This window comes from Filicampus tigris, chromosome 17 (genome assembly GCF_054856515.1).
Source record: "Filicampus tigris isolate MCC_2025a chromosome 17, RoL_Ftig_1.0, whole genome shotgun sequence".
NCBI classification, from domain to species: Eukaryota; Metazoa; Chordata; class Actinopteri; order Syngnathiformes; family Syngnathidae; genus Filicampus; species Filicampus tigris.
In genome coordinates, this window is record NC_141233.1 from 8,638,904 (window position 1) to 8,662,346 (window position 23,443).

The 23,443-nt window shown below is 42.1% G+C and overlaps 4 protein-coding genes across 11 annotated transcripts in view; 2 read left to right on the forward strand and 2 right to left on the reverse strand.

Moving 5' to 3' along the window:
* LOC147133198 (chromatin remodeler ATRX-like) overlaps positions 1–5,374 on the forward strand; it is a 31,143-nt gene extending 25,769 nt beyond the window's left edge. For 5 of the 6 annotated variants that reach the window (XM_086013277.1, XM_086013276.1, XM_086013274.1 and 2 more), the window contains 6 exons: positions 427–555; positions 622–2,548; positions 2,641–2,821; positions 2,906–2,977; positions 3,216–3,243; positions 3,340–5,374. In XM_086013277.1, coding sequence (XP_085869403.1) covers positions 427–555; positions 622–723 — 231 coding nt within the window. In that variant the 3' untranslated portion in view covers positions 724–2,548; positions 2,641–2,821; positions 2,906–2,977; positions 3,216–3,243; positions 3,340–5,374. The remainder of the gene's footprint in view (positions 1–426; positions 556–621; positions 2,549–2,640; positions 2,822–2,905; positions 2,978–3,215; positions 3,244–3,339) is intronic. The other variant, XM_086013273.1, reaches the window with a different exon arrangement.
* Positions 510–7,543, reverse strand: ccdc61 (coiled-coil domain containing 61). 3 transcript variants are annotated; one of them, XM_086013283.1, is made up of 14 exons: positions 7,319–7,543; positions 6,666–7,017; positions 5,068–5,223; positions 4,900–4,982; positions 4,417–4,577; positions 4,182–4,334; positions 3,739–3,949; positions 3,574–3,656; positions 3,232–3,407; positions 2,893–2,971; positions 2,602–2,802; positions 2,488–2,521; positions 2,337–2,403; positions 510–2,101 (listed from the first exon to the last, which is right to left on the reverse strand). In XM_086013283.1, the coding sequence occupies exons 3-14, from the start codon at positions 5,213–5,215 to the stop codon at positions 2,007–2,009; spliced, it is 1,491 nt and encodes a 496-aa protein (XP_085869409.1). In that variant the 5' UTR covers positions 5,216–5,223; positions 6,666–7,017; positions 7,319–7,543; the 3' UTR covers positions 510–2,006. The 3 variants fall into 3 exon arrangements, with proteins under 3 accessions (XP_085869409.1, XP_085869407.1, XP_085869408.1); XM_086013281.1 differs by having other exon boundaries at positions 3,232–3,410; positions 7,319–7,541; XM_086013282.1 differs by lacking the exon at positions 6,666–7,017 and having other exon boundaries at positions 3,232–3,410.
* A 1,536-nt stretch (positions 7,544–9,079) lies between these two features.
* On the forward strand, positions 9,080–14,046 carry kcnk12l (potassium channel, subfamily K, member 12 like). The gene is made up of 3 exons (XM_086012868.1): positions 9,080–9,132; positions 10,571–10,924; positions 12,068–14,046. The coding sequence occupies exons 2-3, from the start codon at positions 10,585–10,587 to the stop codon at positions 13,075–13,077; spliced, it is 1,350 nt and encodes a 449-aa protein (XP_085868994.1). The 5' UTR covers positions 9,080–9,132; positions 10,571–10,584; the 3' UTR covers positions 13,078–14,046.
* A 301-nt stretch (positions 14,047–14,347) lies between these two features.
* On the reverse strand, positions 14,348–20,858 carry ppm1nb (protein phosphatase, Mg2+/Mn2+ dependent, 1Nb (putative)). The gene is made up of 6 exons (XM_086012869.1): positions 20,202–20,858; positions 18,239–18,810; positions 16,706–16,823; positions 16,106–16,220; positions 15,781–15,844; positions 14,348–15,461 (listed from the first exon to the last, which is right to left on the reverse strand). The coding sequence occupies exons 1-6, from the start codon at positions 20,605–20,607 to the stop codon at positions 15,444–15,446; spliced, it is 1,293 nt and encodes a 430-aa protein (XP_085868995.1). The 5' UTR covers positions 20,608–20,858; the 3' UTR covers positions 14,348–15,443.
* Between the last annotated feature and the right edge of the window lie 2,585 nt (positions 20,859–23,443).

A 23,443-nucleotide genomic window follows, 5' to 3' on the forward strand; every position in this document is an offset into this window, starting at 1 on the left:
TATGCAGAGCTGTGGATTATTAAATGTAGTGATGTGTGCAGATTGCTTCAGACTTGCGAGCTGAATTTGGTCGTAACGCGTTTTCCTTTGATCAACCCATCGGGATGGAAAAAGGCTGACATTGTGGAGGACAAATTGGGAAACTAATTGGTTAAAGAAACTGTCTTATTGTTAATTGAGACTTAGTTACATGGGCCAGTACAGCAGATTGTGACATGGCAACACTTAGAGGCTGAAATCTTATTGGACAAAAAAAAAAAAAAAAAAGAATCTGTTCTCATACGCTACAAGTGCAATATTACAAAATGAATAGAATAGACTGTTGGGAATAAATTGATTCAATTTCATGGAGCACATCCGAATTTGTCATGTAAAATAGGTCCCTGCTTCTCTTTCATGGCAAATACTCCTGTACTTATGTTCCAGTGGCGCCAAAATCCACAAATGCCCTTGGAACTGATCAAGATGAAGGCAGTGCAGTGGAAACAAACTGACACAAAGGAGCTGGAGCGGCGAAAGGCCTTTTATGCAGAAGTTCTTGAAGAGCAGCGATTAGTAAGTCAAAATGGTATCAAGTCTTACTATAGAAGCAATTAATGCCCGCCATGGTTTTTATTCCAGCTCACACTGCACATCCAGAACATTTTGAGCGAGCGACGGAATCAAGAGATGCAGGAGGCGACTGCGTCTGCTGAAAACCAGCAAACGTCAACAAATAACTGAAGGAAGGGAGGAAAGTCTTGCTTACGCGCCATCTTTTCATTGTTTAAATCATGTCAGCTTTTTTGGTTTACGTTCTCTCCAATAAGCACTTTAATGTGACCAACTTGGTTATTTGAAACTGTTTCATCCATGTGATGATTTCCACCAATCATGCCTTAACTTATTTGAGAAACAATACTGCTCCTGTTTTTTTTTTTTCAAGAGCAGCCGCAATTATAATTACTCTAAATAAAAATGAGCATTTATGTCAAATTTTGCGCTCAGTGGCATGAGACATTTTAACTCCTCCGTAAGCATGAAAGGGGTATACTTTAATACTACATAATGCGTCATTTTCTACGGCCGTTTAAAAATGTTCCTGTTGTGCATTTTAGCTTTTTGTTAATGTTTTTGTACTGTCGTCACTGGAGTAACTAAGGAAGCGTACTTCCTTCAAGGATCAATAAAGTCACCCAAAAATACCACAATGAGGGAAATACTTGACTGAGAATATTCCATGCACAAAACAAAGGAAAATGTATAATCAAATCCACACAGGTTTTCAGCTTTGGGTGCATGCTACTTTTGGTGATAGGGAGGATATAATTCTTGAAAGTGGGCACTATAGTAGGGTGTGTAAAATAATTTCCTCAATTGGGACTGTGAGCCCTGCCGCAAATAGTGGAACTCTGCCAGTAATTGACACTCCCCAAAAAGGTTTATAATTGCCTGTAGATGCCAGAAGATGGCAGCAAAGCACTACTTTTGTCTAAGTGAATCTCCAATTTATATCCGTGGCACCAAGATGATGGCGAAACACTACTTTTGTGTAAATGACACTCAACTCACTTCAACATAATTCTCCGGCATCCAAAACAGCAGCAAAGTAGTGTTTTGTTGCTTTGGCCTAAGCACCAAAGCTAAACGTGTAAATATGCAGGAGTCTGTACTATATATACCCTGTAATTGTGCTTAAATACAGTGCGAGTGCTTCTGCCACCGTTAACAATCAGCACTGCCAAACGTTTAGTTCAATCCACTTGTTTGGATTATAGCCACATTTATTCACTGTAATATTTTTAAGTTAATAAAAAATACTGAAAACACTCATGTAAAAATAGTCTAGAAACTTTCACAGTGATCGCTTTCATTTCCTCAAGTTTGAGGTCCTGAACATAAACAGTCTCGAACGCTTCTGGTCCATACAGAGGGATAAGAAACAAAATGGCGCCCAGAGCTGCAAACGCTGTTCAGTTGTTGAGTCCAGCACATGAGCTTTGTTGGGCTGCAAGCTGCACCATCTGTCAATGTCCCGTGTCCAAGTCCCTCATGTACTCCTGCAGGGCCTGAAGCCTGGCGTCTATCTCCGACAGTTCCGCGCCTGTGTCTATGGAGCTCTCTGAGGAGTGGAGCACGACAGGAGAAATAAATGCACGCACACACACACACACACAATACAGTCACACTCATTATCAATTGTTTATATTGAACTAGAGAATGCACATTTTGGACAAATTGCATGTGAATGCTGAATATGTACTGTAGGTTCTGAATTTTGTGAATATTTTGAAGTCGGATTGGCGCGAATCAATCGAGAAATGTGGAAGGAGTGCCGTACTGAACATACAAATTACCTTTGTCCTTCATCCTGTATGATGGAGTGCTGCTTAGGGGCTTCCGGGCCATCAGGCTTCCCCTGGACTGTAAACGGTTACGGGCATATTACATATTCAAGAGGTTTAACGTCATCACCACCGACCATGAAAAGAAATGAATAACACTCACCGCACTGGGGCCATTGAACGTCTGTTTCCTTCCTCTGTGAAGTGGAAGCACATTATAGTAGGTGAGAACGTGGTGTGGACAGCGTACACTCCATTCACGTTGAGGAAAGTTCACCTGAGCAGCGCTTTGGTCATTTCCTCCATATCCACTAAGGAGCTCTGCGAGGAGTTCCTGCTCCCTTGCCGCTCTATGGACAAGCTCCTTCCTCGGCTGCCGGCGCGACGCAACTGAGGACAAGCCTCCCTGGAGCGGGAACGTCCTCGTTCCGGTACCAGTGATGGCGAAATCATTAAGTCTCGCCGCACCTTCAACTGTCTGACGCGGGCAAGACAAGGTAATGACTAGTGATGATCTTTTTTTTTTTTTAAACTTGCAGTCAGTTGCAAATTTTGGAGGGAAACTTACTTTTTGAGTTCAGATTCTCTTAGCCGGCGCTGTTTGTCCTGGATGTAAGCGGTTGGGTCAAAGCGAGGCGCTCGGGACCCTGAAAGTAAGTACGTTTTATTTACAGCAATATGAAAGTTGAAATGAAAGACACACATTTGTATTGTTGTTGTCATCTCATTTATGACTTACTGACTTGTTTACGCTACACTTATTTGGCAGACGTTAGTGAAGTCGTTGTAGTGAACGCTTAAAGGAGTGCAAGTGTTTAGCAAGTTAAGAACTCTAATTGAAGTAGATTATCAAACCCATGTTAATTCGATTTTCGCTACTTTATGTTACAGAGGGCAAAGTTCACACCGGTGGGAGAAGGTGATGGCCTTCGTATGACGGCGCGCGGCCCTGTCGAGTCTGCTCTTCTCCCTCTTTCCGTTGACCTTTGCACTCTGTCACCTCGCCGTTCTCTAGATCCTGAGCGACCCCTGGCGAGGTTACGCGAATGATACATCTCCCCGCACGCGGACACCGGCGTCCCTCTGCTTCAGATACAAGGTGAATGGGGAAGATTTACACATGTGAAAGAACCAGTGGCAGCGTTTGGTACTTGGGCCTTCAAATTTAGAAGAATCAAAAATAATTGACAGCATCAATGGTGTATGAAAGCACGCAACAGCTCAATCAATACTCCCATAAGCGACTCACCTTCTGCGTAGTAGTGCCAGTTCATTGGTCAGACTCTTGACATGAAGGCGGAGCGTGCACTCCGAGGCCCTCAGCTCATCCACCTTGAAGGACGGGTGGGAAAGAGTTAAAAGCGCGACAGGAAGCTCACGAGCCAAACTGGGACGGCGTCCACAAGCGCTCCACCTGCTCCATCAGGAGACGCTGCTCCTGGCATCGTTTGCTGGCCGAGCGCTGACTTTTGGCCCTCTCCTTGAGCAGCTGCTCCTCCAAAGTCCTCACCGCGTCCCGACCCCTCCAGTCTTGAGGCCCGCCGGGCGCAGGAACGCTTCCGCCTTGCTGCAGTCGCTCCAGAACCTTGGCGATGGCCTCTTTCTCCTCCTTCATCAGAGCCAGCCTTGGGAGAACAAAATATTAGCAGCGTCACATCGCCTCACACACATCATTTACGGTCAATAGCCAGGAACACTCAGTGGGGAATCTCGCTGGGGAGTTTGGGAAATGTCCATGGGGAAAGACTCCTTTTGAAAGAACATGCAATTTCTAGCTTATTTCACTTGTGCAGTATTCCCATTCATTCCCCATTTTTCCAATTTCGTAACCCATAACAACAGAAAACTTGGACTTACTCTGCCCGTAAGCGGTGGATTTCGAGCTCCGCAGACTTGCCGACGCCCTGAGAGGTTAGCGCGCTTAGCTCTGCCCGAAGGCTCCTAATTTCCTTCTGCAAGGCGGCTGGGTCCGGCTTGCCGATGTACGGCAGCGGTAAAGGGTAGTGTATCCTAATGGTCAGGACAGGACACAAGTCAGCAGTGCGCGCAATACAAAAGAAAAAGGGAAAGAAGTAAACAAAGGCACGCAAACCTGTCAAACTCCACAGTGTAGATGAGAATAAGGTAGCGTTTGGCGGTGAGAGCGGATGACTGCGGATGGCCTCGAGGGCGACCCACCACTCCCGCTTTTCTGTTCCGCAGAAGCTCGAGGTCTGCGTACGTCAGCAAGTCCAGTGTGACAGAGTCACTCGTCTGCAGAAAATGCACCCCAAAAGAATTTGCTATAGTGCTTGCTAACGTAGACTTGTCTTTTGATATACGTCATTCCGGTTGAGGTGGATAAATTCAATGCGCGCAAAATTCTTTCATTTACATTCCCAACTCCCTTTGACCTCCCCGCCTGGAGAGAGGGAACAAGAAAGCATGGGAATTTTCCAATTTTGTGCTCCAGTGGCAAGCAAAACGAATGCTTGTCCGCTTCAGCTCATGCAGCCCGAAGCGTCTTCCTGTCCGTTCACATCATTCTATTGGCTCGCGAGCAACCTACAACATTGTGCTTCGTTGGCCGGCGTACCTTTCTCACGGCGGACTCCAACATGCTACAAAAAATGGGGAACTGTTTGAAGTTGCCGGTTTTCCGTGTGAGGTCTTCGATGTCTGGAAAAAAAACGGGAAGAACGCAAGATGAGGATTGTGACTTAAACATGCACATGCCGTCGTTGAATGATAACTGACAACTTACACGCCGGATCAAATTCTCCCTTCCACTGATCTGCCGTCTTTGAATCTGAGATTTCCACAAGCAGGACGCCCTTATCCACTTCTACCTTCACGGCAAATTCCATTCCCCGGAAGACAATATTCTCCATCACCTCCGAGCCCTCTTCCATTTCTCAGTCTGTGTCAAAGGAACAACTAAATCAGTGTGCCCAGCATATAACTGCAATCAAATACTGATAAGGAAACAGTTTGAATCAGTCAGAGTCTACAATGCGCTTAGGGATAATTACATTTTTTTTTAATCAAATAAACATGAAAGCAACTGGAAACTTTGGAAATTATTTAATATATATATATACACACACATCTATATTAATGGGTAAGGGTAAAACATAATCATGTGTCACAGCTGAATCGGTAGCACAGTCCAATTTAGATTAGCAATTTAGCACCACCATATACTTCACTCTTGTCATCAAAATTCATGTGTAATTCACTGACATGTTATGGAAAATGCCTAAAAATGTCATATGTCAATTGTCAAATATAAAAACACATTTCTGGATCTAAAACAATGCAGGAAATGGTTTGTGGAAATGGGTTAATAATTAGTAGTGATGTTATCAGGCAAATCAGGGGCGTCCGGTCCTCGTGAGCACTTTTCCAGCATGTTTTAGATGCCCCACCCTCCAACATACCGGATTCATCAGCTCATTAGCAAGCTTTGCAGAAGATTGATAACGATTCTGATCATTTGGCCACCCCTGGTCTAGATGAATACACGCACCTGACTGTAGTAAAAAATAAAATTACACAGTCCATTCATATAATTTATAATTATTGGAATTGCTTGCCACTAGTGGGGACTTCAACAATTAAAAACTCACCAATTTTGTTAGCTCATGTTACACTGGTGGGAATTCACATATTTTAGTGGTCCCAGACCAGGACCAATAGCACTACTGTATATAATATGTACAATTTGAAACTTGGCTCAATAAAGTGTATGAGTCTAGTTGAGCAGCTGGCGGGCACGCTTTGCTGCTTTTACCACAACACGCATGTAGGGGCGCTAGTGAGTCATACAACCCTGCATCAAATTGAGTATTTTTTTTTTAATGATAAAAGTTGCTGCTAAATCCAATCGTACCATGAGTATGCTTTAAATTACACAAAAACAATAGCAACGACAACATATTTTAGGTGAAGTGTGAATGTGTTCTTATTTGGTCAGTGCAAACACGCAGTTGTCATGGGCGCTTGACATCACTTTCTCCCACAGTGAAAAGCGAAGCAAATCAGCGACACTTCTAATCTTTTACCGTAGTTACCATCCATGCAAATCGCACACAAGTCATTGTGTTCAATTTGCTTGCTTCACTAGTACAATGCGACACCGTAGTTCCGTTTTGGGATCGCTCGCTAAGTGAGAAACTGAATGTCTCTTGTGATCGCTTGACCATCTTCGTTGTGACATCGCACCATATTTAGCTTTAGCTAGCTAGCACGCTTGTTCCGATAACAACAACAGGGAAAGCTTCATATGGAGCTTTGCAAAAAGACATTCGAAATAAATAAAACATGTCAACTTATTTGCAGAAAACACTGCCAAACACTTACCTCTGGTTCCAGCGATGAGTCTTGAAATCACGAGTCGCCAGTAAACAGCTATGATAATATTGGGGGAAACAACATAACGTCTTGACTGGATAAAGTCATTAAATGTCATTTAAATCCGTGTTGTTGGTATTTTACTCGGGATCTAAGAGAAATTGTGAACCACCTAAGGGAGGACCCGAGGCGGTTCGACTACCGGGGAAACGTTCAATTCTTCTTCTTCTGTTTCATCCGCTGGGTGCGGCTTCTTCTTCGGCTTCATTTGGGCATCCCCGGCTTGTTGCTGCCATCAATAGGTGGAGTGTCATCACCCGAGAAGACGCTCACTTTAGGTTCACATTGACACTAATTTTGTCTAAAGTAAAGAAAAACATTTTAAACAGATCTTTTACGTAAAATTTGATCTTTTTTGTATGCTTTGATAAGTAATACAGTTGTAAATGTCCACTAAACGTCAAATGAATTACAGAACTGTATAGTACAAAATATCAGAGCAATATGAGCGAATATATTTTTTTATGAAGTAAAAAAGAAAATGCCGGACATTTTCTGAGACAATTAACAACAATACAGTAACACAAATGAGATCAAGCACTATAGAACATAGTAAAATGTTTGCTCAAGACTTGCATCTACTGGTCAAGGTCAGCACTTACGGTAATTATCTTTTGCACGTTGCTGTGTAGTGTATGTGAAGGGCCGGTTTCCATAGAGACGTTGCTAAACCCTCAGGAGAAGGCTCAAGTCCTTGCAGTGTGGGAGTTTGAGATGCAGTGAAATACATGTGGCGGCACGGTGATCGACTGGTTAACACGTCCGCCTCAGAGTTCAGAGGTAGTGGGTTCGAACCCGGCTCTGGCCTCCCTGTGTGGAGTTTGCATGTTCTCCCCGCGTGGGTTTTCTCCGGTACTCCGATTTCCTCCCACATTAAGTAAGTAAGTTGATTGGACACTCTAAATTGCCCTTAGATGTGAGCGTGTGTAATTGTGGGTGTCAACCAATACAGGGTGTCCCCCGCCTACTGCCCGAAGACAGCTGGGATAGGCTCCTGCACGCGCCCCTTGTGAGGATAAGCGATATGGATAATGGATGGATGAAATACATGTCTCCTAAAGAATGATCGTCGCAACGTTTCCCATTCAGAATCACAAGCACTGTATCATGTCACACCACTTTTCCTTTAACCTAAAAAAAAAATCAGTTGCGACTAGTGCTAGGCCGTGCATGTTTTGAAATGAGTGGGAAAAGAAAACCATCTGTTCAATTACATCATTTGTAATTGAACACATTAAAGCACATAAATACATGCATGTATTTGGACTTAGCAGTGCATTTAAGCAACAAATCAAACGTATATATCGTATATCGATGCCAAAGATCTTGTCATGAACAATTTATTTATTATTGTAGTTTGCAGTTGCATAGCAAAGGACTGCAATATGCAGAATACGGCATTCATACTTCACACTTTGAAGCATTTCTAATAATTTTGCCACTATATGGCAAATAAAATATTGGAAATGCCTCCATTTTAGCTGTACATAATATTGATATGTAAAACAATGAAATAGGCTATATGAAACTGCGACAATTCATTCGACAAATGTACAGAAATCTTACACTGTCCCACAAATCATGCACTTTTTTGTATCCTTACAAAAAGTATTATGATTATTTTTTTACCATAATGACCATCAGAATTGCTCAGAATCCAATATTCTCTGTGACAACCATAAGGTCAGCACCTGCCTCCAGCTACCACTCAGCCATCAGAGGGCCGTCTGAAGAAAGCCTTGCCCTCAGCTGCACTTCCATACAAGATTAAAGAGAGTGCCTGACTACAAACACCTCCCACACAGTCTGCAGCAACAACAACAAAAAAAAACATCAGAGGTTCCATAAATAGAAGTGCACCCATCTTATAAAGGCAAAAGTCTTGGGACAGATTTCTTGTCTGATTAACTTACAAATCATGGTTTTAGCTACCAAGAGACAACTTTGTTAGAATAGTTGGGCCACTTTATGTAGGACCATAAATAATAATTGGTGTGGAAGAACTTAAAAACCCTGAACTAAACCCCACCAAACACCTTTTCAGACGATCTAAGACTAAAACAGATGGCGCGCAAGGTTCACGGACACAGACCAACATCTTCCAGAAGTGTGGCAGCTGCTCACGTATGAACAAAATCAAAACATCAAGGGCATTGTGGAGTAGAAACATATTTTTAGAATGTCTTTGTGTATGGGGGACACGACCAAACAGGGTGGGCTTGCAGTCAAATGGTGTGGGCGGGGAAAAAATGATGTCAGTGCAAGATGGATGAAGTATCATTGCGTCTGTGCTGCTCACAGAAAAAAAAAAAAAAAAAAAAAAAAAAACTGAAGGGGCTTCCTCTTGCTGGTCATCATTGAACAGATGCACAGCAGCCGTGCTCAGGGCGAGCGACTCTGCTGTCAACCTGACCAGGTATGACTCATTTTTTATGAATAGAAAGGATTTTGCTTTTTGTTTTTTACTGTAAAGTTCATGCATGGATATAGTATTTACAATTTAACTTGGATTGTTGAATAGTTTACACTAATATGAACTGGCTGACTAGCATAACCAACACTAGGTACTGTCTGATTTTATCGTGTTTTCTTTTTAATTCAAGTATGCATACAAAATTATACTAAATGTTTGCAATGCTTACTGATACATAAATAGAGAACATCAAATGTATTTTAATTTGCTATCCATTAAGATCATTATTTTCAGCATTTAACTTCCAGTGTTTTCAGCCCTGACCACTGGATACAGTCCCCTCCAAAAGTATTGAAACGGCAATGCAGATCAAAAGATGAACGTCGGACAAAATTTCAGAATTCCACATTTGATTTCATTCAGAAAAACGATTGGAACAGACATGATTCAATTAACGAAGTTAATTAACGAACATCATATTTGCTGGCATAACGCTTCCTTGAAATTACTGCATCAAGCCTGCTATCCATTGACTTCATCTGCTTCATTCTTCATGATGGTCTACAAAAAACATTTTGTCTGGCAATTTGCAGAAAAAATGCATCCAAACTAATCAGGAGAAGCCTCATCATGCAAGACGATAGTGACCCAAAACACACTGCCATCACAAAAAAGGACTTCATCAGGTAGAAAAGTGGAAGGTCATAACCTGGCCAAGGCAATCACCAGACCTTAACCCAACAGAGCATGCATTTTAACCTCCTGAAGAGGCGATTGAAGGGAAAAACGGGAGACGTGGCTTGTTTTTATTATTGGAAGTAAGGGCTATGCCGCCAAATACTGTATTACATTTTTATTCACTTTGAAGGGGAAATCAACCCAAACATATATTTTTTTCAAGAATATGTTCCCAGCAGGCCCACTAGTTGTAACACAGCATTCTGATTAATTTTGCGTTTGTGTAATAAAAGTTAAGCAGCAAAATCCACTCACTTTTAGCCATCTCTGGGGGTGGCCATTTTGTCACTTCTGTCATATGAAAATGACATCACAACTACTCAGGGCTCAGGTGACGACCAATCGCGGCTGACCTGTTTTCTGAAGCCGAGCCGTGATTGATCGTTACCTGAGTAGTCGTGATGTCATTTTCAGTTGACAAAAATGACAACATGGCGGCCCCCCCGGAGGTCATTTAAGGTCATCCGTTCCAATACTTTGTCCTGAGTTTTTTTTTTAACACATCTAGATGTAAATGCCATGAAATGAAAGCTGGACTTGATCTTTTGATCTGAAACCCAAATGTCTTCAGTATACAACGAAAACAAAGAAATTGACCTTGCTGTTCCAGTACTTTTGGACGGGACTGTATTTAACCAAAATAGCATGTATTCAGTGCTTGAGTACTTGCCGTAAACAATACGTACACGCGTGTTGTTTGCAGTTACTGAGGGGGTCATGGCTCAGAGGAAGGCCGCTGGCTGCCGCCCCAAAACGCCCATCAACCAAGACAACGCTCGTTTCTTCCTTCTCGCCGCCCTCATTCTTCTCTACCTACTGTGCGGGGCCGCCATCTTCTCCGCCCTGGAGCACCCCTTTGAGCTCCGTGCCCGCCGCCTGTGGAGGCAGCAGCTGGATAACTTCACCCGGCGATACAGCGTCCACCCGAGGGCCCTGCACAACCTGCTGCGGCAGTACGAGGAGGCCAATGGAGCAGGGATACGAGTGGACGCGTTGAGGCCTCGCTGGGACTTTTCTGGAGCCTTTTACTTTGTTGGCACTGTGGTCTCCACCATTGGTAAGCGTTGTAACACTTTGTTTGCCGGGAATTCAGTCACATGACTACACCCTGAACTTAGAGTGACTTCTGGGTCTATTAAGTTGAACACAAAGCTATGGTTCTGTTCTTTGAATGGCAATAGGTGGATACAAAGGTAATCGGCACATTTTGCTATCGAGTGGAAGACCATTTAATTGTTCTGCCTATCACAATACATCAATAGCGTTGATAGACAAACTAAGAGGCTAGTTGTAAATATATTTTTGGACAACTTAAGTCAAATTGGAAAATTTCCCAGGGCAGAGAACATTGACATGCTAATGGTTAGCATCGAAAGTTGTGGTTTTAGAAGCACTGGATATTTGAACACAAACAATGGAGCAACTCGTGTAGACAATAATATAACAATACTCACAGACATATTTTCTTTATCCTCTCTGAAAAATAAATAATAAATAAATAAATACATATTACAACAGCACCTTACCAGAAAATGCACAATTTTAGGACTGCATTTCAGCATTAAATCAATATGCACAAATGGCTAATTCCTTAGAGTGCTGTTTTTCCTTGTTAAGACACACAAACATTTTCTTTTGTTTTATGGTGGGGCCTGGAATGGACTAATGGCATTTATTTTGAGTCACGAACACATATCTTGAGGCACCATAGTACTGTAATTGATATGAGATCAACTTTTCATCTGCTATTTCCAGGATATGCATCTGGAATCAATTTGTAATGAAAACACCTTGCGTTGAAGCTGGTCACAAAAATGCCACCGAAGTACAAAGAAAAAGCAAAACTTTACGGGTTTATCCTTTTATCTTCGCTGGACTGAGATCTTGTGAAGTACGCTGTTGTCTTGCGAGATGTCAGGATGGCGGAGGTATTGAACACGTGTTGATGGAATTCCTAATAGTAACATCTCAGGTTGCCCTTAGTCGTTATGATGTCATTTTCAGTCAACAGAAGACAAAATGGCCGCCCCCGGAGATGGCTAAAAACAAGTGGATTAACACTTATTCCACAAACGCAATATTTATCAGAATGCCCTGTTTCAACTAGTGGGCTTGCATAGAACATATTCTTGGAAGAAAAAAAACAAAAAACGATTGCGTTGACTTCTACTTTAATGAATGAATAAATGTTTGTCTCTAGGGTTTGGAATGACCACACCAGCGACCATAGCTGGAAAAATCTTCTTAATCTTTTACGGTCTGATCGGCTGCGCTGCGACCATCCTCTTCTTCAACCTCTTCTTGGAGAGGATCATCACCATGCTGGCCTACATCATGCGCTGGTGTCATGAACGTCGCCTTCGGTGCGGTGGAGTCGGCGAGGTGTCCAGTAGGCAGGAGCCGTCCGGGGAGGAGGACAGCCTAGAAGGCTGGAAGCCTTCCGTCTATTATGTGATGCTGATTCTAGGACTGGCCTCAATTGTGATCGCGTGCAGCGCTTCGACTCTGTACTGCTCCATGGAGAACTGGAGCTATGTGGACTCTCTGTATTTCTGCTTTGTGGCCTTCAGCACCATCGGCTTTGGGGACCTGGTAAGCAGCCAGAGGCAGCACTATGAATCTCAGGAGGCCTACCGGCTCGGGAACTGCCTTTTTATCCTTATGGGAGTATGTTGTATTTACTCGCTGTTTAATGTCATTTCCATTATCATCAAACAAACTCTCAACTGGATCTTGGAAAAGTTGGTGTGTCCCAGGGACTATCGGCTCTGCTCTTGTTCAGCAACCGGATGCTGGTGGCTCTGCTGCCCCTGCCTGCACGACAGAAAGCACAACCTGAGGCATCCGCCGGCTCACCTTGGGCAAAAGCGATTGAAGCGCAACACGGTCCAGCCGCTCTCGTCGCGCTGTCCCGCAGGAAGGCAACGTTACGCAGGCGGCTCGGTGGTGACGGTGTACGACAGCGAGACGGATGGCGGCGCGGGTACGGACGGGGTGCACATAGGCCGTCGGCTGTCGGGGGAAATGATCTCGGTCAATGAGTTCATGGTGTCCAATAAGGTGTCTTTGGCGCTGCTGCAGAAGCAACTGAGCGAAACTGCCCACCAGGGGCCACGACAGAGTTATGGCCACCAGAATGGATTTTCGGAGGGAGTGGGAGCATTGGCCATTATGAATAACCGTCTACAGGAAACCAGTGTGGATAGGTAGTAGGACTCAACCGTTATGAAAAATGTTCAAATTGCTATTTCCTTTTCTTAATATTGTGATTACGACTTAATATGCGATTATTTTTCAAAAAAGTATTCGTTCTTTTTTTTAAGTTAAGCAATAAATTATTCAGTGTACAATAAACTATCAAATTTATTATACATAAATGTTTTAGTCATACAGATTAGTTTTATGCTCAAATAAAGCCAATGAATCATGAATTGAAAGATTATTATTAAGAATGTGAAAGATAGTTTATTGATCTGCATCACTTCTTAACTTACTAACACTTTGACTTTGAATTTTTCACTCATTCACTACATCAACTTCACAAAATTCTACTTAATCAGCAGTCCCAAATCCTCACAAATTTTTCTAGAGAACAAATTCAATCAACTGAAATGAAAACTTTTTTTCTTTCCGAAATTGCAGCCTTTGCGATTTAAAAATTGCATCGCGATGTCGATTTGAATTTGATTAATTGTTCAGCCACAATAAGTAGCACCGCATGTCTACATCTCCCTAGCACCCATGCTCTTAATATGCACAAGCGACTAACCCAATTCCGGGAGTAGAATGACTCTGATTTTGAAACAGTAATTATGTTTCAATGTATTCATTACAGATCGTCATCATAGAATGTTAATATGCTCACATTTGCTTTTGAAAGCAATTCAAAACATTGACTATCGCAGTCAAGATTCCGTTTGATGTCCTGAAGTGATTGGCTCATACAAAAGCAATCAGATGAAAGCAGCGGTGAAGGACCACTCGATGCTGGACCGCTGATGATTTAAGAGGGCTGTGCTCGTCCTCCTCGCTCCTCCACTAATATTTTTGCGCGGAAGAAAGCAACAAGGGAGCATGGGTACAAGCACAACTTGTAGGAAAAACTACATGCATTCATGCCTTTCAGTCTATACCAGAGATGATGGACTCTGTCAAAATAAATTGCTGATCATTTGGAAATGTTCCTTTATTTATTTTTCATCAGTACTTTTCCTTGACATGCTCAGTGATCACGCCTTAAGATGTTGCTTTCTGAGTAGCGCATCAATCGAAAGTGCGCCCCCAGAAGAATTCTTCCAGTTCTTAAGTGCTAGACATGGGAGTAGGGGAAAGAGCAAGATTCAAGGAAGATGGAGAACATTTTCTCTACGCAAAAAATACATTTGAATCTATTGTGTGCTATTTTGTATCACAGTCTAATGTGACCGATTATTATCAAAACAATTTCTTTGCACGGTAATAAAACATGCTAGTAGTCACACTAGTTCAAATATTCTTTATTTAGCTTGAAAAACATTTCATTCTTAACATATAATACCTAGAATAGACAAAGTTGTGCACTGAGATAATACAACATTAATAATAGAATGACCCAACGTATTTATTGACCATCCTGATTCAGAAAAAGATGATAAGGCAGTATAGATTTTTCCAACATGCAGGGGGCGGGGGGAATTGCATTTCACATGCAATATAACGAGGATGTTTTCAGGTAGTTTATTGAGAACTTAGCAAAATAAATACATAAATAATAAGAATAATATATTAAACCAAATATATGAAAACCTGATTTTGTGCCATTATGCAAATTCTTTTCCTCAAAAGTTTTAATGATGATGATTACATTATGGAAAAAAATTATATATATATATGTATATATATATATATATTTTTTTTTCATTGTGGCTCTATGCTCCTTCCTACCAACTACAATGGGTTGCGTTAAACCATCGATTTAACATACACGTCAAAAGTATTAAGTGTGAAATGATTTTTTTTTTTCTTCACATTATTAGATGAGATTATTCCCTTGTCAACAACGCAGAACAAGGGAGGTTTTGTGCATTTCCAACAGCTAACAAGATAGCATTATTAACATTTCCTTATGGAACAAATGGACCTTATCAGTATGCTAACCTTAGCCAAGAGTAGATGTATCAATCAAAGTAGTGCATTTTCTCCTCCAACATAAACTTTAAATTTGCCCGCACTCCACAAGTAGTCACATTCGGATACACTCTCGTTTCACAGTTGCTGCTATTCAGTTTTACAGGCTTTTTATTTGTCTCTTCTGTTCACTGAATGTGAGGCAGAAGTTTGTTGCTGGGTCAGTGTCGCTGAGTAAGTCTTACAAAATGTCATATATATCTATATAATAATTGTACAAATATAGAATGTATCAGGCTTTACTATACCTACTTTTGCATTGTATTTGTTACGACAAGGTGCTGCTCGCTAGAATGATGTAAACAGACACTGTTCACTAACTCCCTTTTTGTCCATTTAGAAACATGAATTCAACAGTTAATATAGACATTAATTACAATCCCTTCATGGATAGATACCAGTCAGCCTCTTCAGGAGCCTTCAATTCCCTGGTTGGACAGAAAAAAAACCCAAAACAAAACATGTCATTATGAAAATTGTGCATATTAATTGACTGAGCTGGGCTTTGGGAATTGGCTGCTAGTGGTAGTTTGTCGAAGTTGGTAGTCCTAAACGCTAATGGAAGCCTGTTTAAAATAATAGTCGGACCGGCATATAGGCGATTACTATTTGGTTCGGTCGGACAAAATGCGGCGGAAGGGTACCCCGGCTGTAGGCGGAAGGACGTAGCCCGAATTTTTAGTAAAATGCCCAGTTCTGTTCATTTGTAAACATTTCTTTTGATTAGTAAGATTGCTTTTTACTTACATTTGGTACTGTAGGATTGTGCGTCTCTCTCTGTTGGTAGTAAGCAGAGATAATGCAGTTCCTTCTGTAACACACAAACACACTTTAACTTTCCCTTTGCCCCAGCATTCATTATTGTACCAGAGTAGCTTTTTCAAGTATCAGTATTTTACTTAAGTATTCTTTAAGTATCTATTCTACGGAAGTACAGAGTGTGAGTGGGCTATTTTTGTCATGACCAGACGTTCATATTGTTGTTACATCGCCTCTGCAAGAACGGAAAGCCGTCATCAACCGAGGACCCTCTGCACATGCACAGTTGCATGCATCTCTACATGGCTCTCACTTGCTCTGTATGCCTCCCCCTGGTGGTAATCCAGGGATTACGGTAGATGCCAGGACTGTGAGGACCGCCAGTAAATCAGGATCCTCCCCTCTGGCACACAGCTCATCATAAATCTCTGTTAAGTAGAAGACAAAAAAGGACAAAATACATTTATTTCAATTTTCAGGCTCTCCCTGTCTCTCTCAGCACGCACGCATACAACACTTAAATTTATTCGGACAATCCAACCTTATGAAATGCTTTTTGCGGACTCTTTCAATTTTTTTTTCTTATTTTTGGTTTAGTGTAATTTCTCTTGTAATGCAGAAAATTTGACTTTGACTTATTGATGTATTCAACTAAAAAAAAAAAAAAATCGATGTATTTTGGTAATTGCAAATGCAGTTAATTTAGGGTAGCTGTGGTATACCTGAACAGTGGGTGGTGGTTTCATGCTAATATTTATTTGTGCGTATACGTTCTACTGTATGCAATATATAAGGCCATAAGGGTATTTGTGAAGGACACATTCTAAATTAATACTCCGAATACTAATACCAGATTAGATCAGATATTGAGTCAGGCACTAAGTGTGCCATCGTGGATGACATCATACAGTACCTGCTACTTTAGACTCCAGCAGATCCTCCAGCTCGGCCTCCTGGTGTAACGCCTCGGTGGACAGCTGCGGAGCGCCGGGGAAGCACAGCAGAACGATGCTGATGTTGTCAAGGCTGCCCTGTGATGGAGAGTCACGTCCATATTGGCAAAATGTTAGACTCCGACATAACCCAAGTCCTCTATTTAAAGCATCGTTGACGATTGATCTTTTTTCTTCATACAGCTGCTGCAGTGGAGCAGAGAAATGTGCCCGCAATGGAGAAGAAAATGTGACATTTTGAGGTTATTGTGCATTTCCACACTTGGAGCGTTATTATTACGTAATGATGACATGATGAACGTGACAGTCAAGCATAGGGCAGTTCCACTACATGTATTATGTACACAAACTAATAGTGTAATAATTTCACTATGCTTCTTTATGTATCGCTGAGGACGACACAAATGAAAAAATGTTTCAATTAAAGTCATTCTTGTTTTTTAAGGGGCGGGTTTAATGATGGAATTCCGGAGGCCGCTTGAGCAGTTTTTTTTTCAAGACACTTCAATCATCCAGAGGTGAGTGTGAATTTTTGTTTGTCTATGTGTGCCCCTTGTCCAAGGTCAGGTTGGATAGGATCCAGCTCACCTTTGAGCCGAATCAGGACAAGGCTAGATTGATTTGCTTTCCTTTACCATGTTTTCAAGGTTGAATGTTTATTTATTTACAAAGTGTCAGAAAGGTTTCAGGACTTGTGTCACAAAAGATAAAGCTCAACACATTTTCTCCGTCACATTTCAACCATGATGAACTCTTTGTTGACCTGTTTTGAAGATGTAACAAGATGTCCATGATAGCAGAGCTGTTGAGGATCCTGGAAGAATCCTTCCATAAGAGTATGAAGGCACAGCAGCGAAGGCTGGGAAAGTGCATAAGATTTAGGGAAAAGTGCCCAGTTTGTAATGTCCTGGAACTTTTCTGACATGCCTAGTATTTAAAGCCTTAGATGTATGTAAGGAAGAAATATATATTTAGAAAATCAGAATCAAATAAAGCATCAAGCAAATGTTCTCGAGTTCTATGCTGAATATTTCTCAAAAAGTGAGATCATCCCGGCAGGCTTCAAAGCCAACTGAGAAGAGCCACAGTGGGACATTATATAAAATCTCTAGCCTATTATAAATTATGTAACTGAAATAGCGTTTCGGTGCTTTGTGCACTCATTGAAATGCTAAATAATTTTTTTCAATCCTGGGCAACTATTGGAATACATTTGATGACTTTTGTGACTTACATGATCAGCCATTTTCAATAGTTTTGCAGGTGAGCAAGGGTTGTAGGACTGCTCCTGTTTACATGTTTAACTGTAACCCCAGAATTTATTGCTAATACATTTACTTTCAGTAACTTCAAATAAAACTTTAAAAAATGGATCATTCTATTTATGACATTTGAATTTGATTTATACATCACAATAAATGTGACATTCTCCCAAATGTCAATACTTGACTATGGTAGTATTCAACCGTCTTTATTTGCCGGCAGGTTCTGACCTTGTAGAGGCAGAGGTCAATGACCTGTGAGCAGACGTCCCTCAGGTCGGTGCACACGAGCAGGCGGCTGTGGATGAAGGCGCAAAGCTCCTCGTTGCTGATCGTGTCCCACACTCCGTCGCAAGCAAGCACCAGGAACTCATCGGCCGGCGAACGTTCCACGACGCACACCTCCGGCTCGGGCGAGACCATCTGCTCGTTGGCTGACCGGTTCTCCGCCCCCTTGTAGCTAAAGTCGCCCAGCGCTCGGGAAACAGCCAATGAGCCGTTGATACGTTGGAGGGACACGGATCCTCCGGCGCTCTCAATGCGCTCCTTCTCCAGAGGACAGTAAGGTTTGTGGTCCTCGGTGGAGAAGCAAACCTGACCCGAGCGACACAACACGGCCCTCGAGTCCCCACAGTTGGCGAAGTAGATGTTGTAGGGCGAGATGAGGGCGGCAACTGCGGTGGTGCCGCCTCTCTCCCATCCTTCTCGGCGGGCCACGGCGTGGAGATGCTTGTCCGTTTGCAGGAAGCCTTCAGTTAGGGCCCCTTTCACCCTGTCGGGGTCGTCCTCTGGCCCCAGGCCGCCTGTCAACACAGACACAACTCATAATCCTACACAAAATCACACATCAAGTTTACAATCTAACATGTAATATAGTAATATATTTAGTAATATTTATGAATTAGGGGTTAGATTCAGCAATATGTTGTTTTTTTTTGGAAAGGTCATACCCAAAAATGACAAGTTAGGTGGTAAAATCCGTATTGCGCAAGCTTTTATAATGTAATAGACTGTATCACTAATCAGGTATGTCACAATGAGATCCAAACAGAAAACGGACCCACTGTGGATAACTTTACCAAAAAATCCCAAATGTTACATTGCCATTTCAATAGAGAAATTCATTTAACAATGTGTAAATTATTAAAAGGGTTGGCATTTGAGAATTTTGGTGGGAGTATATCGTCTGTTATTTGATGGAAAAACTCACCTACCGGTATTTACTGTTTTGGTGCTCAGGACAACCAAATAAAAGAAGTACTTTGTGCCATCGTCTGACAAACAAATAAATAAATAAATATCCTTACATAAAAGTGGTCCATGGTGCAAAAAAAAAAAAAGATTGTGCACTGGACCACTTCCCTAGAGAATTGTGCTAAGTAAGCTATTTGAGTCAGAGGTGGACAATTAATTTTCAAACGGGCCAATTGTGATGGTAAATATACATTTAATATATATATTTTTTTATAAAACAGTTAATTGTATATTTTTATAAGCTGTGTAGCCCTGGTATATGTTGTTGTAATTAGGAAAAAAATACTGAAATCTTAAAAAAACAAAAACAAAAAAACTTAAAAAGTTTATGCAGTTATGACCTATTTACTCATGATGATAAACTTTGCCCAAATGTTTTGTAAGTTTTTAAATTCATCCATGAGGTCGGTGGGTGGGGAAAAAAATGATCACCAAACAACAACGTCTGGTGCTCATTTGAGAGCACCACCAAAATGTTGATGTGTGCACCTCTTTGTAAACACAAACAATCGCTGGCGTCGGGCCCAAACTGCCTATGTTACAATTTGGTAGAGTTCAGATGTTTTCCACAGATCTACACTACAAGTCCACACGTGAGAGTGTTATTTTGACCAATTGAAGTGCTAAAAATTGCCTTCTTCGATGAAATGTGACGCATAGGGCTCTCCGGAGAAGTTATCATTTTGGAGGTACGTACAAGGATTCTGCCCGATGGAAGAAATCCGACCGACAGAATTGAAGCTGAATTTGCTTTGTTTGTTTTTCTACCCCCAAAACTGCAGCCTTTGCGATTTGAAAATACATTTCAATGTATTCAATTTTAAATAGATCACATACATCACAAAGTCCTCTTTTCTTGATTGATCTTTTGTTTTGGATTTGCGGGAGACGGACGAGTGCTCGCTGTTGTCATTCCTGAACATGTGCGCGTGTGTATCACCTGTGGCCAGGATGTGACCCAGAAGGTGCCGCGAGCAGTGCTGTGCCACCGTGCTTCCCGCGTGTCCATCGAACACGGCGAAGAAACTCCAGTCGGCCAGCTCTCCCCCCAGCTGAGGCACGCAGTTGTGGTAGTCCTCCATGTTGGCCCTCCAGCCCTGCATGCTCCCCAGGGCATAGGTGAGCCCCCGGCGGGCGCAGCCCTCCTCTGCCAGCTTGTCCAACACCGGCCGGTCCAAGTAGGGACTGGGAATGACCTCCTCCTTCTCCCCCTCCCCGGGCTGTTCCCCCTCGGCCGCTCCTCCCCGGCCCCCCTTGAAGAAAGAGCTGACCCTCTTCTCCGTCTCTTTGACCAGCTGCCGCACAAACGCGGGCATCTCCACGCTTCCCTTCCTCGACGTCCTCATGCTTCAGATGTTGTTGTGTTTACAGCTGGTGGTGAGGCCTGCTGCTGCTGCTGCTGCTGCTGCTGCTGCTGCCGGGCCCTCCTCAGCGCATGGCTGCCTCATCTGATGGATGTTCTCACCTCCCTCTCCTCGTTCATCTCCTTGTTCTCCTCTCAAGGGAGACGTCACTAAGCGCCGCTCTCTCCTCCACCCATCCTCACCCTCCTCTGCTGCGATTTCACCTTTTCCTCCGCTTTTTTTCTTTCAAGGCCTGCCTATTTGCCTTGTTATGTTTGCTCTGCCTGCTCCGGGATTGGTTGGCTATTTCTGTGCACCAATCCCCGGCCAGCCTCTAAATGTCACTGTCATATTGGAGCGCAGCCTTGCTCGGCGTCTTCCTGTGGACACTGAGGACCCTCCCACTTTGCGATAAACCAAACCTTTGATCGGGTTGGATTATAGGATCACAGCATGGTGGATTATGGGGCATCTGGCCGTTTAGCACTGGCAGAGCTAGGATTTTTTTCCTTGGGGGGGCCATGTGGGGGCCAAGGATATCTCAGGCAGTACTCAACCCCCACATTTTTTTTTTCAATTCTCCAGTGCTAAATCAACACTTTTAAAATAGATACATGTTTAAGACTGGTAGAGAGTACTTTTTTAAAGAAAAAAACTCACTGAGCAGAGTTAAAGGGACATTGTGTAGAATTTAGTGCCATCTAGTGTTGAACTAAGAGAATGCAACGACCTAAATTTGAAGCGCATGCATTTTGAAGCACTCACACTACGGTGTCTCAGAAAGACCACACGTCGCAAGCCTACCACCAATTTTCTCAGCAGAGGTGCAAGCAAAATGTTATCACAAACGATTTAAGTTATTCCCTCGGGTGACGAACTACGTTAGCTAAATTTGTCTCCTTCGGGTATCCATAGCAGAAAGATGGCAGCGAAACATGGTAGCCTCTGGGAGGCGCGCCCTATCTAATATAATTAGCAATTACTAGACCTACGATTATATAAAAAATGATGTGATGGAGCATATTGTTTGCATATTATTGAAATTAATAGTGGGTATCTAAAATGAATAATCATTGAAAATTATAAACATTCTACACACTGTTCACTTAAATTAACACTACAGGTCATAGTAGAAGTAACTCACAGTAGCAGTTGCAGTAGGCAGACGCATTTGTTTTCCCTCTCAGTGAATGTTGGTTTAACTCCTTTAAAATGGTTCCAGACTTAGATTAGCTCTCCAGTACCTTGACTCCAGAGTCAGCAGTGATACCCACTGAGCCACCTAGCCACAATTTGGGGGAATTTTGTAACTGGTCAAAGTTGGAAACAACCCCATCCCCCAATTCACTTTTTACACCACTTATTCTGTTTCGCAGGGACATAAGAGACAGACAAGCACTCACACTCACATTCACACTATCACTAAGTGGCAACTGAATCCATGCTGTCACCATGAAAATCAGGCCAGTGAATGATAATAGAAAAAAAACAACACAATTTCTATGTGGGGATATTTTTAATTAATCTTATGTTTCTTACTATAGTAGCGCTACAATCCTCTGTGAATTTGAATATGTTCCTATTGTAAACATTAAAACACATGCCTCTTAAACTCAATTTTATTCAAAGAGCACTTTAAAATGAACTTTGGATGAAACGAAGTGCTGTACAAAAAAAGATCATTGAGCATAGATCAATTAGATTTTTTTTACTAACATGCAATTCAGCAAATTCCCTGCCCAATGAACAAAAAAGTAGTATTGTCACGGCCTCAGCAGGAATCAAAGTGCTCTGACATCATCCCTGTAATGCTCGCAGCCGCTAGGGGGCGCATTTGCGCGGCATTTTTTTGTGATGTTTTCGCAAAATGATGTGTTGTCTTGGTGACAGCACTCCCCAACAATTTTTCAGTGAATTGCAAATTTGTTAGCAACTTCCAATCATATCAAGTTGCATACATCTCTCATCCAGTTTTACTTGAAGCGGCTGGCATGCAGACAGTCATGCCAGCGCGGTTGCATTATAAACAAATTTGAGTTGTTTCAGAAAGCTGTCACAGTGGCGTTCAAACATTGAATACCAGTGGAGCAACTTGTGGAACATAAACACCCAGGGAATACTGGAACATTTCAGATTGTCTTTAAAAGTCTTTCTCCGTGACAACAAACCTTCTTTCAAGGCTATCTGTAAAAACCTGGCCACTCTGATATAAAATAATAAGTTCGTATTTTCAAGTTTAATGCATGGATGAAGAAGAACATGTACCTTGACTTATGAGTGTCTCAACTTATTAGCTACAAATATTGGAACGATTGCCCCAGTCTGTTGAATTTTCTTGTCTCTATAGGTGCTAAAACAGAAGCTTAATGTCACTTAGTGAAGAACAACCATAAAATTGCAGCTTTTTTATGCAAGTTTTTTATCTCGATAGTGAGCATCTATGAAGAGCAATTTAGGCTTAAAGCTCATAAAATACTTGGAGCGGTCCTTCTGAAATTTGCAGAGGGTGAAGTTGGCATAAGTAAACATATGCACATACATTTTGGTGACGATTGAAATTTCCTCGCATCAAAGCAACGTTAAGATCTTTTACTCTTATGTTAAGCATTTTAAATCCTGTAAAAACCTTTGAGCAATGGGTATCTGGATGAAAACGCTATAGAGCAATTAATGCAGACATAATATAACAATACTCACAGGCATATGTTCGCTATTCACAGTGAAACACGACCAATATTATTGCCCCTTACTGATTCCCTGATCTTAGTGAGGACTTTCGTCATTTTTTGTCTGTATTATACTGCCTCCCAGTGGCCAGGGTGGGCACTCCAGGAGGAGC